Source organism: Euleptes europaea, chromosome 16, assembly GCF_029931775.1.
Source record: "Euleptes europaea isolate rEulEur1 chromosome 16, rEulEur1.hap1, whole genome shotgun sequence".
NCBI classification, from domain to species: Eukaryota; Metazoa; Chordata; class Lepidosauria; order Squamata; family Sphaerodactylidae; genus Euleptes; species Euleptes europaea.
Window position 1 is genome coordinate 47,649,875 of NC_079327.1, and position 17,432 is coordinate 47,667,306.

General features: G+C 42.1%; 1 protein-coding gene across 6 annotated transcripts in view; it reads left to right on the forward strand.

The window, feature by feature from the left end:
• Positions 1-17,432, forward strand: part of CNKSR2 (connector enhancer of kinase suppressor of Ras 2) — a 227,681-nt gene that overhangs the window by 53,843 nt on the left and 156,406 nt on the right. For all 6 annotated transcript variants that reach the window (XM_056861670.1, XM_056861672.1, XM_056861671.1 and 3 more), the window contains exon 4: positions 3,401-3,488. In XM_056861670.1, coding sequence (XP_056717648.1) covers positions 3,401-3,488 — 88 coding nt within the window. The remainder of the gene's footprint in view (positions 1-3,400; positions 3,489-17,432) is intronic.

Below are 17,432 nucleotides of genomic sequence, written 5' to 3' on the forward strand. Positions count from 1 at the left end.
TCATAGCCTCAAGCTCAACACAGCTCTGCACAGCTGAGTTCAGCAGTTCAATAGTTCAATAGTCCTTGCACCAGCAAAATACATTATACCCCTCTCTCCTAAGACTGAGCATACCTGCTTTCAGCATACATAGTGGCACAGGTAGCTTGGCAGGTAGCTCGGCTGAGACCAAGTCCTTGGAGAGCGGCGTGGCGCCTCACTGGAAGGGGGTTTAGACCAGATGCTGGTGTTGGAGCCACTGGGGGGCTCTCCCTGAGTTCAAGCTCAGGTAAGACTGCTGGGGCCACCCCGTCTGTTGGGGGGTCTGCAAGCCGGCATTGCAGCTGGTCAATGTGGCGCCAGAGGACCCACCCGTCAGGGGTGGTGACTCTGTATGAGACCGGACCAGTGGCCTTGATGACGGTCACGGGCACCCATAGTGGCCCCAAGCCATAGTTCCAGATATACACTGGCTCATCTTGCGCAAGGAATCTGGGGGGCACTGGAGCCTCCTGACCTGGAGGTCAATCAGACATCAGGTCTGGATGAAGATGGTCCATGAGGGTCTTCAGGCGGTGCCCCATCAGTAACTCTGCCGGGCTCCGACCAATGGCTGTGCATGGTGTCAAGCGCTGTGCAAGGAGGAAGCCCGCCAGGCGCACGTCTCAGCTTCCGTGGACCAGTCAGCCCAGGGATTCCTTTGTTGTCTGCACCATCTGCTCCGCTTGTTCGTTGGTTGATGGGTGGAATGGTGCCTATGTTACATGCTGGGTCAGGTTTCTGGACATGAATTGCCGGAACTCTGCAGACGTAAACTGTACCCCATTGTCCGAAACAACCGTGTCAGGCAGGCCATGGGTCATGAAGACCTGCCTCAGTGCTCAGATGACTACTCGAGTGGTCATGGATGCGATGGTGACAACCTCCAGCCACTTAAAGTATGAGTCCACAATAATGAGAAATGTCTGTCCCTGGAAAGGTCCTGCAAAGTCAATGTGGAGGCAAGACCATGTTGCACATGACTGGGCATATATTAGACAGGGCATCATATATTAGAGACTGGGCAACATATGTTAGACTATGCCAGCTATTATGTATGCGTAGGTTACACATGAGGCCGGAGACTGAGTTCCAACAGCAACCGCTTTATTCAGTTAACAGGGAAGAGAGAACTAACTTAACTGCAAAACACCCCAACTTACATACAGTTCCCAACCACCCGGAGCCACCACCACCCCAGTCCGTGGTTGGACGGCCAAAGTCCACCATCCAATATGAGAAACAGACAATGGAGCCTGGAGCAGAGCCTCAAGCTCAACACAGTTCTGCGCAGCTGAGTTCAACAGTTCAGTAGTTCAGCATAGTCCTTGCACCAACTGAATACATCACACCAGCCTCATTAAATATATGCATCCCACTGCAAAGCTCTTTGACACTTTAGACCTGCACAGAATTGGTGGTCAGGCCAGTGCTGTAAATGCTTTTGCTGGACCTGTCTGACCTGACAGTTACAGACCAGTTTCAGAGCAAGGCTCTCGAAAGGGTAATGCTGGGTCAGCTCCAGGAACATTTAGCTGAATTAGCTGAAGATCATTATCTTAATCAGTGCTTTTTAAAAAAAGGTGCCAGCATAGTTGTGCTGATTTCCAGCAGTTCCCCCCTTCCTCTGCAGATCCATACTAGGCTGTTCCTGTGGGTCCACTAACCCACAGGAACAACATTGAAGTTCGTAGAGTACAGATCAACATATTCCCTCTGAATTTATCTGTACTATGTGAATTGCATTGGTTACCTCTCTGTTTCTGAGCACAAGCCCAGTTACTGGTCTTGTAAAGTAAATACACAAATAATTGTGTTTTAATTGATTATGAGGGAGCAGAATATTAAGAGCAAATAGTGTCTTAATTAATAATGTCCTGAATAACATCTCCATTTATACTTATTTCAGTGACAAAAATCCTGAGAAATTTTTTTGTGGATTGGTTGTCATGTTAATTGAGCATAATACTGACTCCCAGTAGTAAATATCAGTAAATATATATCTGGCCTAGTCCTCTGCTTGGGAAACCAGGAATATTATACGGTATGTGTGGCAAATCAGAACATCAGTTTAGAGATCTGAAGGCCTGGGGAAAAGACAGAAAAAACTGGGATGGGGGAGACTCCTCCTTTTTCCCCAAGCCTCCCACCCCAATATTTCCGATGTAAATTTTGGGGAGTACTGGGGGGAAAGCTATGAAATATTTTTTTCTTTTTGAATGAGTGAAATGCTTTTAAAGACAAGGTAGGCATGCTGTAGACACATTCAGCTCTTACATCCAAGATGCATTTCTACAAATAGAAGGATACCTAATCTTCATGAGGGGAGCATGCAGGGCTTTCATTGCTTCTCAGCGGTTTCATGCCTTCTGTTGTCCAGACGGACTTGACCTTTTCCCCTCTCCCTCACACCACTGTGACACATTTACCCTTAGACTGAGTAAAAGGAGCTTATTGCCCTACCTTGCAGGAGGGAGAAAAAAGATCAGATCAAGGAGGGGAAGAAGTCTCAGAGGAAAACTGCAAGTTTCATTGAGCACTTAGCTCTCTCTAATCAGATAGCAAAAATTAAGGTACATGTGCTAATATAGCGTAGGGTGTTTCTCTTGTAGGCTGTGAACACTGATTCTGTATGTGTGCATGTTAAGTGTCAGGTCACCTGTGACTCATGGCGACCCTGTGTATCAAAGTTCTCCAAAACATCCTATCGTTAACAGCCTTGCTCAGGTGTTGCAGACTGAGAGCCAACATGGTGTAGTGGTTAAGAGCGGTGGCCTCTAATCTGGAGAATTGGGTTTGATTCCCCACTCCTCCACATGAAGCCTGTTAGTTACAGTTCTCTCAGACCTCTCTCAGCCCCACCTACCTCACAAGGTGCCTGTCGGGGGGAGGTAGGGAAGGCAGTTGTAAGCCTCTTTTAGACTCCTTACGATAGAGAAAAGTGGGGTATTAAAACTAAGGCTGTGTTCCATTTTTTCCTCGTTTTTTTTTTTGCGGGGGGGTTCAGGTTTAATCAACCTGGAATTTTTCAAAAAAATCCAAAAAAGACAAATTGCCATATTGGCTTTCCTGGATTTTTGAAAAAAAAATGGGTTTATTAAACCCAAACCCAAAAAATATGGTGCAAGTCCAGCCTTCAGTCCTGTGTCGCTGCCAGCGGGACTCAAGACTGAAGGCTTGAGCTTAGTGTCCCCTCCCTCTCCAAAGTAGGGAAGCTAAACTGAAGTCTTCAGTTTGTTAAACTGAAGTCTTCAATTTAACGTCCCCGCCAGCTTCCAAGTCGACATTTTGAGTCTTCCTCTTTTCTTGTGTATACTCGGTGCTATAATAAAAGTGGTTTCGGTTTAACATAGATTTTTTAACAAGTTTTTTAACATTGCAGATCACCGTTTGCTGCTGTGACGGATTATTCTGTTACAAGAAATAATATCATACAGCTCTGTCTGGAATTAACAACAATTGTACAGCAGGTATGCGATCATCTACATTTCCTGTTTTATTGTTTTTAAAGTACCATGTATAAATATTTTTAAAGTCCTGATTAATTAATGCATTTAATTGTATTCTGCTTACTAACCTGAGAGGTCCTTGAGGCATGTAATTTAGGCAATGAGATGTCTTGTAAATTCCTATTTTGTAAATTCATTTTACTTTTTTCAGATTTGAGGGATGGCAAGGAGGGGTTTATATTGCCTTATAAATCTTATTTTATATTAACTCATTCTTCTCCATAATCTTTGATTTGCTTAATCCTTGTCCTGCAAAAAGTATCAAAGGAAATGTGCTAATCATTGTCCTGTAAGTATCACGATAATGTGCTAATGAGGGTGTTGTATGTTAAGATGGAACCATTGTATCCTGAAGTGATCTGTTAATGTGTGAAATCCAAAGCTAATCTGCATGGCTATTGTTGACTAGTCTTTGATAGTCTGGAGGTTTTCAGGACAGGAAGCCAAGCCTTATTCATCACTGCCATAGCTTCTTCTTCCTGCTGCTGTGAAAGAAAGCTCCCCAGAACAGAGTGTCTGAGGTGGAAACAGTGAAAATCCCTTCCTGTCTCCAGTGTGCATATGCAAGGGTACTTTGTTTCTTAACGGGAAAAGGTAAGGAAAAAGAAATTGTGGCAGAGAGCTGAATGATGGGCCAATGAGGAAAAGCAAGATCATATAGTGGTGGAAAGTCCCGTCAAGTCACATCCAATTTATAGCATCCTAATAGGGTTTTCAAGGCAAGAGATATCCAGAGGTGGTTTTCCATTGCCTGCCTCCACGTAGCAACCCTGGACTTCCTTGGTCTCCCATCCAAGTACTACCAGGGCCTGCTTAGCTTCTGAAACTGATATGATCAGACTAGCCTGGGTCGTCCACGTCAAGGCAAGACCATATATCAAAGTTCAATTAACTAGTATGCTCCAACCACAGATACATATAAAAAGAAGTTTGGAGTGCTATGAACATATTTTTTCTTTTTTATATTTCATTTGACATCCGCGTACATTTTACTAACTAGCACATTTGAAACTTCATGCTCTCAATTGTTCTTACGTGTTAGTGTACATAAGCAAGAAACAGCATCATCCAACCATTTATTTCTTCTATTTATTGAAAACATTTCTATGCCACTGTTCCACCTAATTCACAGACCCCAAGGACACATGTGGATACTTGTAAGCAGGTTAAGATCTGCTTAGAGTACGAGTAAGGCTGCTGTGTAAAATAATTGTAGTTCTCAGTCTTAATCTGTCTTCTATTGTAATTTAGGGAGCAATCCGGAGTAGGCCCATTGAAAAGTAATTCCCATTTTATTAAATTGGGTTTATCCCTGGGAATTGTGAAGGGTTGCAAGCTTGATGACTTTTTGACAATGTTTTAGACCATTGCAAAGTTGACATCAACTTAATTACAACTACTGGAAATCTAGATTTATTTGGACATGAATTTTTAATTACAGTGCAAGCAAGCCACAGATTTACTGTGCCCTATGGCAAATCAACATTATTTTTACTTACTGAACACGAGAAGCAATATTTAAAGATAAATTTAAGGCTTTGTTCTTGTAATAAGAGGTGAATAGTGATGCTAGCGAAGAAAAGAAGGAAGTTGAGAGGGAAATTGTGGAGTTTCGTCTTGGTCAATAAGATATCCAAATGAAAATATTAGATAGGTAATTGGAGATGCAAGGTAGGGGTAGAATAGTGGAGGTAGAACAGGGTAGACAGGAGGAAAAAGGAGTCAACAGCATATAAATTGCAGCAAAAGCTTTGGAATTTGATGAGGTCACTCAGGGACAATTTGTAGAGAGAAAAGAAGAGGGCTAAGCTCAGATTCCTGGAGGACCTCAAAGGACACAGAAAAAAGTAGCAGACCCCCCATATAAACATTCACTGGGAGATTGGACAATTAAGAAAAGGTAGACATTATTTCATGGTAGTTCTTGCATCTATACATATGTTTGAAGACTTTTTTGGGGGGGGAGATGTTGTGTTTGCTTCATGATTTTTTTAAATTCTGCTTCACTGTGTGGCTGAATATGGTTCTTGGCCTTATTGTCTCTGTAGCTGCATATTGACAAAATAAGCTCTATACCTAAATTTTGGAGCCATCATTTTTTGTATACTATTTATGCTATTTATAGTCTACTTTTCTCACTGAGATTGAAGGTGGGCTACACCGTGTAAGTCAATATGATCAACAGGAAATCTAAAAACAAGCAGAAATCTAAAACAGAGCTGAAATAAAGCTTAAGCATTTAAACATGACACATTAAACAATGCAGAAATTACATAGTAGGGCCTACTTAAAGCAACAGACAATACGTACTATGGTGGTTGTAGAAAATGCTGTCAAGTTGCAGCTGATTTATGGCAACTCGGTATGGCTTTCAACATAAGAGAGGAACAGAGGTAGTATTATCCAGTCTCTTTCCTTAAAAAAATCTTTCTGAGCTATTTCATTACAATGCAGCCTTATTACCTGTGTAAATAATCCTCCTGAATAATTTAGTTTTGCAGGATAGATTGAGTGAGGAGAAAGTGTTTTTTTGCCAGGTGTATTAATTTCTTCAGCAGCAATCTGGATCCCTAGGCATTTAACTGAGTCAGCAAGGGTGAACGTCCCATCAAAAGCAGGAAGTCCTTACGATCTCTGCCTTCCCAGAGAGCATCACTTTTATCTTGTCTGTGTCCAGTTTCAGTTTGTTCACTTTCAGCCACTTGGTCACCCCATGGGCAGTAGCTCAGGACTTCTACTAAGGCTCCAGGGGATTTGTGATAGAATAATATAGAGCTGGGTGTCATCAGCATATTGATGACATCCAGTTCAAAAGTTGAAAGCATGCTGAAAGATCAACACGGAAATACCTTAACTGACAGGACAAAATAGAGAAAAGATGGGAACAATACACTGAAGAACTATACAAAGAGATGAAAAGATGAGAGATATCTTCCAAGAATAATATTTGAAGACAAAACTACAGTTTTAGAAAGTGAAGTGAAAGCTGCACAGGGAGCAGTTGGGAGAAACAAATCACCAGGAATAAATGGGGGATATCAATAAAGCTATTCCAAGCCACAGAAATGGAATCCATCAAAATCTTAACAAGAGTATGCCAATCCAAAACAATGGCCCACAGACCGGAAACACTCAATTTACATTTGTTTTTTTTAAAAAGGGAGACATCAAAGACTGCAGCAACTATTGAAGCATCACGTTAATTTCTCATGGAAGTAAAGTGATGCTCAAAATCTTTCAACAAAGACTGTTACCATATATGGAAGGAGGCATACCAGATGTTCAAGCTGGATTCAGAAAAGAAAGAGGCGCTAGAGATCATAGAGGGACCTTGATCCGGGAGTGTATACAGCCAGTTCTTCACTAACTACACTGGCTCCAGCTGGAGTAACGGATCAGATTCAAGGTGCTGGTTAGAGCTTTAAAGCCTTACATGGTCTGGGACCTTCGTACCTTCGGGACCGCCTCTCCTGGTAAACTCCCAAATGACATTACGTTCAATGGATTACAACTTATTGGTGGTCCCCAGCCCTAGGAGTGTGCAGCTGTCCTCAACAAGAGCCAGGTCGTTTTCAGCCCTGGCTCCAGCCTGGTGAAATGCTCTTCCTAGTAACATCAGGGCACTGCGGGACCTTAAAGAGTTCCACAGGGCCTACAATTAAGGGCAGCCATGGATGTCATTGGTGCTGCCCCCAAAAAAACAACTCCTACACACCCACAACTCCCACACTAAAGATAGCTGGTCTCCAATGGCAACCCTTGAGTTTGATCCATGAAGAATGATTTAAACCAGTCCAAGGCACATCCTGATACTTACTTCTGCTTCCAAAACCTCAAGTGGATGATATCATCTTCTGTATCAAAGGCTGCAGAGACATCCAGTAGGAGCAACAAAAAAACATGGTCTTCGTTTAGGTGAAGTTCATCAACTGAAGCCACCAGAACTATCTCTGTCCCATAGCCTGGCTTGAAACCAGACTGAAAAGTGTCCAGAGCAGATGAGTTATCCAAGAAGACCTGGGGTCAGTCTGCTATTGCTTTCTCAATCACTTTTCCCAGAAAGGGCAGATAAGACACTGGGTGATAACCGACCACATCATTTTTGTATAGGGATGGTTTTTTTAAGTAGTGGATGGATAATCGCCTCTTTGAAAGGTCAAGGGAAGGTGCCCTGAGTTAGTGATTGATTTATGATAGACATCAAGGGTTCCTTCGTATGGTCCTTTCATGATTTTGGGAGCGAGGATGGGCAAGGGTCCAATGCACAAGTGGTGGTTTTTCCAAATTCCAGGATCCTGTCCATATCCATCACAGTAACTGTGTTAAAATAGTCCATAAGCAAACCAGACAATGTATTAGGCATTTCTTCTGCCTGGCCTGTATTAAAGCTGGCATCCACATCAGGGCATATTTGTGTTATTTTATTAGGAAAATATTTTGTAAAGGTGTCACAGCTAATTGTCTGTTCTTCAGACAGTAAAGGTTCAGTTTTAGGAGTCAACAGATATCGAGATACCTTAAACAATTGGGATGGTTATGAACTAGCTGATGCAATGGTTGCTTACAAATCAGTTCACCTATTACAAAGCATATAAGATGTCACTTGTAACCCTAGTTTCCTTCCACAGTCTACATTTTATATACAGTGTGTGCACGTGTCACAGCTGTTTATAGGCACAGTTTGTATTTTTTGTACTAGTAACAAGTAAAGCTTGTGTACATAATTTATGTGTGGAAATGATGGACAAAATATATTTTATATAGTCCCTGCATTTTTGTAGTCCTTCTCTATGACTGTGAGCCTTGGTCTGTGGAAAAATTCTTCTACATAAAAAAGTCATACAGAACTCTAAAGCCTAACAGATTTGGTGTAGCATTAATTAGTCTTTAATGTGCCACAAAACATTAATTTATGTTATTTATAGTCAGCCTTTGTCACTGAGACTGAAGTTGGATTACCCAGTGTAAGTCAGTATAATCAACAGGATGGAGCATTCAGTAAACAATGTAATAGGATTAGGATTGCAGAAATCTGAAATCAAGCAGAAATATGTGACACATCTTTAACAAAGTATATGTATTAACATGACATCTTAAAGTATGCAGAAACTACATAATAGAATAACACATACAGGAACAGGTAGTATGTACTGCTGTATTGATCATGGGTGGTAAAAGCCTTGTCTCTCTTTTGTGACATTGGGGTTTGGGGCCATTAGAGTCAGGTTTCTCCTTTTTAATATTTGTTTCTTCCCTAAACCACTTGCTTCTACTGCTGTACACGAAAGGGAAACGGCTTTGTGCTTGCTGTTTCTATATGCATTTTTGAAAAGCAGCATGTATCAAAATCTGATTGGTTTTCACTTTGCTGTAAGCATTGTGCATAGAACTGTTCGTCCTAAGACTGTCTCCTTGGCAACAAGAACCTTTTCACAGGTTGTATAATAAATTATGTATACAGTTAAGGTCTTTTCATAACTTAAGAGGCTAGAATAGTTTAATGCCATTTGTACAAAAGTTAAAGTCTGCAGTAGTTTTTTTCTGTAGTTTAAAGGATGCATTTATTTAGCTTACAGTGCTTATTAAAGCCTTCTTATACTTCAGTGGAAAAAAGAATATTGCCCCAGGGGACAGCTGTGTGGGCATCTTTACCTAGTTGCTAGAATTTTCAGTTAACATTTCTATAGCTTAGGTTTCTATTGTTTCATTTAGTGTAGGTGTCACTGCCTTTAGTTATTTTTCACATGCCCACCTCATCCTAATTTAGAAAATGGTATATGATAATTGCAATAAATTCCTGTATGATTCTCTATGAATTCATTACATTTTAAAGAGTGTTGTAGTAGTGGTAGTGACAGCAGGAAACAAGTTGTGGAGAAGGAAGTGGGCAAGCACTGAGACAGATAGCAAGGTATCTTTAGTTTTTTGCAAGGCTCAACAAAATACAAAACAAGCAAATGTAGAAATCACCGTGATTTTATTCTAAGTAAATGCAGAGTTGCAACTGACGTAGTTTGTCAAGGTTTACTCTAAAACATATATATCATAGAGCTTTTATTGGATGAAAGGAAAGGAATGGAACTGAATGGTAAAGGCATATAATAAATGCCCCGACACTGCTTTTCCTAGGTAAAAAGAAGCTTTGGATGGGAATGGTTTATGTGGCGAAATGGAATGGGTAAAATCTCAGCCTTTGGCTTCTTAACTTAAAACTGCCCAGTCTGAAAGTGCCTGCAGTTTGTTTGTTTTTTTGCTACATGTATTTGTGTGTAATGTGTGTCCTAAGTTGTGCATTTTATACTAATAAATGTTGATCTAGAAGGGAAAATGTTATTTCAACTATTCTAGAAATGTAGTTGACAATGGAGTAAATTACCTGGTGTGAAATGAGTAGGTAAATTTTATAAAATCTCCTAGCGTATTTGTATCAGAAAAAATAACAATATTCTCAGGTGTCTATCATATTATTTGGTACCAATGGCTAAAATTAATCAATGTTAACCCAGCTTAGGTGCATGGTTAGGGTTAAAATAATTTAACATATGGGATGTGATATTGGCAATTGGTTATGCTGACTGTTGATGTCTCCAGCCAACATGTCTAATGTTTTCATCTCTTGCTTTTCTTAATATATAATATTAAACTAGGCTTTCCTGGTTAGTGTGACCAACTCCTCCAGTAGGAATTACAGTTTTTTCACAGGTGATGCCCATGCTTTTACCCTTATCACTGTTTCCTTCATGTTTTTAAAGGCTTCCTAATAACACACAACAAGTAAATCTGTGGAACTGCAGTCAAGTACTGCCGTTGCTCTAATGCAGGGGTGGGGAACCTCCGGCCCACGGGCCATTGGATGCGGCCCGCGGACTCTCTCACGGAAGCCGCCGCCATTGCTACCACAGGGCTGCTCACCTCTGTGTGTGTGTGTGTGTGTGTGTGTCAGGGGAAGCCGGGAAGGCTTCACCCCGATCGTGCCCGGCCCCTTGTGAAGCCGGGTGCGTGCGTACCTGAGTACTTCCGTGGGGCGGGGGAGAAGCCCCAGATCATGCCCAGCCGCCACAGTGGCCAGATGACCGCATGTGTGTGTATGGGGGTGGGGGAGAAGCCGGAAGAGTTCTCCCCAGGAGCACCGACTGCTGTGGCGGCAGGGTGCTTGCGTGTGCTGCCCCAGCAGCCAGGTGCTTGCGTGTGTGTGTGTGGGGAGAGAAGCCGTGGAGACTTCTCCTCGGATCGTGCCCGGCCATGCCATCAGCCGGGTGCTTGCGTTTTTTTGTATGGGGGGGAGAAGCCATGGAGACTTCTCCCAGGATCATGCCCGGCCGCCCCAGCGTTCGAGTGCTTGCGTGTATGTGTGTGTTGGGAGAAGCCTGCCCCGGGGTGTGTATGTGTGAGAGGGGGTGGGGAGCTGGGAACCTCTCTCTTTTTTTCTCTTTCTTTTTCTCCCTCTCTTTCCTTCCTTCCTTTCCTTCTTTCCCTCCCTCCTCTGTGCCTCTCCAAGGGTTGCCAACCTCCAGGTGGTGGCTGGAGACCTGGCAACCCTGGCTTCTCCCCAAGATCTAGGCCTGGTATGGCCCCTGAGTAATGTTATAAATATGTAAATGGCCTTGGCAGGAAAAAGGTTCCCCACCCCTGCTGTAATGGGTGATTTGGTTATTTTAAGATTAATTAAAAATACATTTATTCCATCTTTCTGAAGTTCATTGTCAAAGAGGCTTACAAAATAAAGCTTAAATTAGATCTTTATTAGGTCATTCACAGTGGACAGTATGGTAAAATAATAAAATTAAAAGTAGAACAACAATTAATAGTTAACAACAGCTGTGCCTACACCACCAGCAGCATAACAATAAATGATCACCAGGTACTTGGTGTCTAAGTAAAAGAAGTATAAATGCCAAGCTTAATTGCTAATATTATTATTTATTTAAATAATGTTCTGATTAAATGATAATATCAACTATGATGGGAGAGGGTAATTGAAAAAGATTCACTGATTTTAGTTAAAACTGATTTAATTAAAACTTCACTGCCTTTTAGAAATGCTGCAATTGCTCTTTGGCAATTTATCATAAAATACAGGCTTTGATATATGGTCAATCTTATAGATTATAAAGAATGGAAGAAATTGGGGATGGGGGAGTAATTAATCAAATTGCTAGTGAAAGAGGTCACCACGCCCTTTAAACATTGTACAAAAATAGTTACTACTTATTTATTCAAATAATTCTATTTAGAACATTGGCTTTTAAGACCCAAGAGAACATAATAAATTAAAAATATATGCAAAACAATAATAGATTAAGAATTACATGATTATGAAGTTTAATGATCATATGAACTCAATGGTAACTGGAATTTCAGAATATAATTTGAAATTGGATAATTACCCAGATGGGAAACCACAAGCCAGTATCACTGTTAATCAGGGGGAGAATGGACCTGTGTGATATCTCAAGCCTAGGTTGGCAAAGTCTGAGACTGAAAAGCCTAGTTCAATTTTGGTATCCACCAATTTAAAAAAGTTACTTTTTGGCATAACAATTTTTATTTACTTAATTATATACTTTATAGTCCACCTTTCTCACTGAGACTGAAGGGGTATTACATAATATAAATCACTGCAGTCTGTAGAATGAGACATCTAATAGGCAATATAATAGGGCTAGGATTATAGAAATCTGAAACAAGCAAAAAGTAAGATACCTGATATATTAAACAATGCATAAATTGGTATTATGTAAATAGAAAACAATGCAGTGAGAACAGGATAATACATACGGCAAACAGATAATACGTACTATACATAGGGGTAAAGTCCATAGTCTCATCCCCTTTATAGAAGTGCTTGCCTGAATTGTTCTGTTATAATATAGCCATGTTACCTTTAATAATTGTATATGAAGATTCTTCATTGAGAAAACAATGGCCCTTGAAATGCACCGCTGACCAGTTGTGGAGCACTCCCTCTTCCCTAGCCACTCTTTCCCTCCTCAACAAGATTCTGGGTTCTGACATTATCAGAAATAAAAATAAGAATAATAAGAATAAGAAGAGGAAGAAGAAGAGGGAGGAGGAAGAGGAGTTGATGATGTTGATGTTGATGTTGATATGCCAACTTCCTCTACCACTTAAGGGAGACTCAGACCGGCTTACAATCACCTTCCCTTCCCCTTCCCACAACAGACACCCTGTGAGATAGGTGTGGCTGAGAGAGCTCCAACAGAGCTGTAAACTTGCCCAAGGTCACCCAGCTTTGTGTGTAGGATTGGGGAAACAAATCCAGTTCACCAGATTAGTGTCCGCTGCTCATGTGGAGGAGTGGGGAATCAAACCCGGTTCTCCAGATCTGAATCCACCGCTCCAAACCACCGCTCTTAACCACTACACCACTCTGGCTATTGTTGTTGTTGTTATATTTATATCCCACCCTATCCCAGCCATGGCCGGGCTCAGGGTGGGTCACATCAATACATACAATAAAACCTTCAGTTTGTACAGTATTAATTAAAACCATCAATTCAGTTAAAATCCACTTAACATAAAATCAAAAATCAGATGGTGCATAAGTTGGACATACCGGGTCTTGGCCGGCTTGAGAGGAGCAGCCAGGCTCCCCAATTAAATGATGGAAAGCATAGAGAAGGTGGAGGATTAGTACCAATTTGTATGAATATACCTTCTGGGCATTTGCAAAAGTCCTAGAAATGTTAGGGGCTCAATTATGATGCTTGCTTTGGGGGGAGGTCAGGTCTGTGGGGCACATGCTTGGCATTCAGAGCTGAGCTTGACTGAGGACAGGAAAAGGACAGCTAGACAGTCTGAGAGATCGCCTATGCTGATAACTAATTCCAGAAGCATAGATGCATTAGTCTGTTGCAGCAAAAACAAACAGTGACATCTCAATTATAAGAAGGGAGGGGGTGTTCTGCGTGGTTCCAGAAGGCCAAACTTATTTTTCCTTAATGGCTTAACATCATTGATAAGGCAAGACTTGCTCAGCCTCAGGTTTATACAAAGTCTAGGATTCCACCACCACCACCCCTGGGGCAAAATAGACTTCTTCCTTGTCTGCATCCAGAAGATAGTAAATGAAAAAAAGACAGGACTGAAGTGGGGGAGGGGAGATGATGCAGAGCTCTCTGTTAATATAGTGCAGAGGATCACTTTCTGATCCTCTCCACCTACTCATTATGTGTTCCTTTCTGGCCACAATTGTCTGTTAGATAGATCACTTTACGGGGTCTCCTTGTATCCATGCTACCACTCGCACGGCTATGTAGCCCACAACAGCAACCAGGAGCAGGATACAGCAGATGACATCTGTGCAGCCCCTGTCATAAATGGGGCCTTTGAAAGTCGGGTCATATTTTTGGGGTGTCCTATGCTTGCCATAGTAGTTGCTCACCATGCCCGCTGCCCCGACCCTGCCTGACTCCTATGGCATGCTCTGTCCGCCATCAGCTGCTGCTTAGCCGCCCAATGAGGCTTCTTCCTTGGGGGGCCGAACTGGCCAATCCTGCCCTTCCCCACAGAACCTCTTGGTGCCAGTGAGAGGTGCCCACTGGGCGATGCCCAGGTGGGCAGCTGGAACCACCTCCCCTTCCCAGGGCTGGCCTGGCAATGCCAATGGAGGGCACCACACCTGCCCATCCCACTCTGGGCCCCTTTGGTTCGTGCCAGCCCTCCTGACCTGCTGAACAATGACCTCATATCATGGAGACAGTATCGGATATTGCTGACCCAGTCCAGTACCTGAACTATCAGGCATTTTATTGGGTTGTCAATGTCTGATTGCACACCTCTAGCTGATGGTGTACTTCTGCCCTCGCATGCATTACCATTGTACTTAGGCTACTTTCAGGCATCATGATTAATTGTAGTTAGTGCAGTAGATGATCAAAACTAAGTGTGCTAAGAAATACTGGTTTGTCTGCTGTCAGTGAGACTAGACTTCAGCAGGTTATTTTACCACTTTACAGCAGTGACTCTGTTTCTGCAGGCATTGCTACTGAACAAGCCAGGATTCCTGAATTAACATATGACATTAATGACAAATGTCATATCTGTGTTTAATAATTCAAATTTATGGCCTCCTGTTAAACTGAGTTAAGGGGGTGGCAAGCATTCAGACATCACACTACGCATTAATCTAACTAGTACAGTGTGACATCTAAATGTCATGTAAGTGTATTTTGATGACAACTCAATTAGTAACTTACGAAATAAAAATTAGTAATTTGCATAATAAATCCCCTGAAACTGTGGTGTAAATTTTTAGGAGGAGTTGTTATATCAGTATAAGATATTGGCACACTTCTCACAATGCTGGAATTTCCTAATTCTACCCTAGATTTAAAATGGAATAATACTTTTAAAATATAATACACACTTGCTCCCTTTGTTCTGATAATGTTTGTTTTGCTTTTTGGAGCGACTCACAATAACTGTCCATTTGGAGTGATTTATGTAACTGACATGCTTAATTTTTCACTGGAAGTATTTAGTTGCCTTGGTAACCTGTACCACAGTATCTAAAATTGCTCAAACCAAGGCAGCAGTATTGCACTTCAAACAGGAAGTTCTCTTCAATTACATTATACTGCATTTAAATCTTGATATAGTAAGAAATAAAAGTATTTTATTAAAACTTTAAATAATGGACTGGAATACCTAAAGCATTTGTGGATAGACTGAAGGCTGGTAAATCCAATAATTAATTGAAAAGGAGAATATTTCATAGTGCCTATTTAATACCAGTTGTTCATCAAGACATGTCTTTTAATTGTATATGATAATTAACCAGGATAATCCTTGAATTCAGTGGTTGAGGTATTAAATTCTGTGATCACTGTAAGGAGTGTACAAGTACATGTAACTAGGGATGTTTTTGGCACACTTTTCAACAGTCATGATCATATGTTATATGTTGTGAGGGGCTGTGGCTCAGTGGTACAGCATCTGCTTCTCATGTAGAAGGTCCCAGGGTCAATCCCCAGCTTCTCCAGTTAAAAGGATCAGGTAAGTAGGTGATGTGAAAGACCTCTGTCTGAGACCCTGGAGAGCTGCTGCCAGTTTGAGCAGACCATACTGACCTTGATAGACCAAAGGTCTGATTCAGTATATGGCAGCTTCATGTGCCAATGTGTCAGCCAAGCCTTTGATCTCTTTGCCTTTCCACTGTCCAACTTGAGCAGCTGCCCTTCCACTGTCCAACTTGCAGCTATGCAAGAGTTGCAGCTGCTAACCTGTTTCTTTAAGCCAGGGCTTCCCAATGAGGTGACTATGGGCACCGTGGTGCCCGCCAGCACTTTTTCTGGTGCCAGCCAAGTGTTTTTAGGATGTGGGCGGGTCCAGGTAGGGCTTTTTCCCAGCAAGGCTTCTGACTGACTATTGGAGATTTTATTGGTGACGCAGATTTTTTAAAACGTTGCTTTGGCAGCAGCTATCAACACAGCACAAGGATTTGCACTGTATCCCTGAAGTAAAGCTGTGTCAAATATTTTGTGGCTGGCTCCGCCTCCTGTGGCAGCCATTTTGTGGTAGCTATTTTATTGCTAGCCCATCATGCTGTCAGATTTCCATATGTGCCTGCAGGCTCAAAAAAGCTGGGTACCCCTTCTGTAAGCAATCGGTTGTTGAATGGCAGGCAGCAATGACTGGTCTGTAAGTGATGGCATTGAAAACTGCAGCTCCCATTGGGCATTGTAAAAACACACAAGCGTGATATGCTACCTATCCAAACAAATTAGTGATTAGCACCCATTAACATTGCTAATATAAAGTCCTAGGCATTCACCAAATGGTAAGTATTTTTTTAAAACTACAGTGTGTGCAAACATGTGCATATGTGAAAGGCTGCATGTTTAACATATGCTTACTGGGGTTTGAAATTCAGTGACCACTTAACCCATCCCTTTCTTACTAGAGAGCTATACTTTACTGCAGGGGTGGGGAACGTCAGGCCCGGGGGCCGTATAAGGCCCGCGAAATCATTTGGTCTGGCCCTTCATGGGTCCTGGCAGATCTCTAGCTCTAAGGATCTAAGACTGGTGATCCACCCCCTCCCGCGGCCAGGAATAGCCTCTATTCAAGGTGGATGTTTGTTTTGCCGAGAAAAGGAATCTTCTTTCCCCCTTGCAGAAGAGTCATTAGCTATGTTGCCGCTAGGACCACCCAAGAAACTATGTTAACCCTTTCCCACCTGGGCTGTGGAGAAACGTATTTCCTCTGCACTACAAGAGGGCTGGGGGCAGAAGTGGCGACAATGGAGGGGTTAAAGGGGGCAGGGCCAGAATGTGCGGCCCGCGAATGATGTTATAAATATCCAAATGGCCCTTGGCAGAAAAAAGGTTCCCCACCCCTGCTTTACTGTTACACCTTGGAACTGTGCATTTGAGATAGCAGAGCCCTGCCATTAAATACTCGCTATCTCTTCTGGTGTCCACTTAAAACTTCAGATCAAAGGACTCTCAGGTTGTAACATCTTCCCAGCTCCATTGGGACTCCACCCGCCAAGACAAATGGTCTTTGCAATGTAAGGCTTTAAAGTCATCCAGGGTAAACTTGGCTTTTCCTGGTAAAGCATGGAGCCTGGCTGGTATCCCGGGGTCTGTTCTGCCTCAAAACCCCATTATTTTTGTCTGTACCTTGGAAGCTTTCTAGCCAGCTACGATATACCATCGCAATATGCTGGTTGTCAGAGAGCCCTTCTCTTGCTCTGAAGCAAATTCTTCATATTCCAGAAAAGGAAAACATATTTATTTACTTCATTTTATACCCTGCCTTTTCACCCAATGGGGATTCAAAGCTGCTTACATGGTTCTCCTCTCCTTCATTTTATCCAGACTGAATGCTTGTGATGTAGGTTAAGTAACAGGCCCAAGGTCACCCAGCAAGCTTCCATGG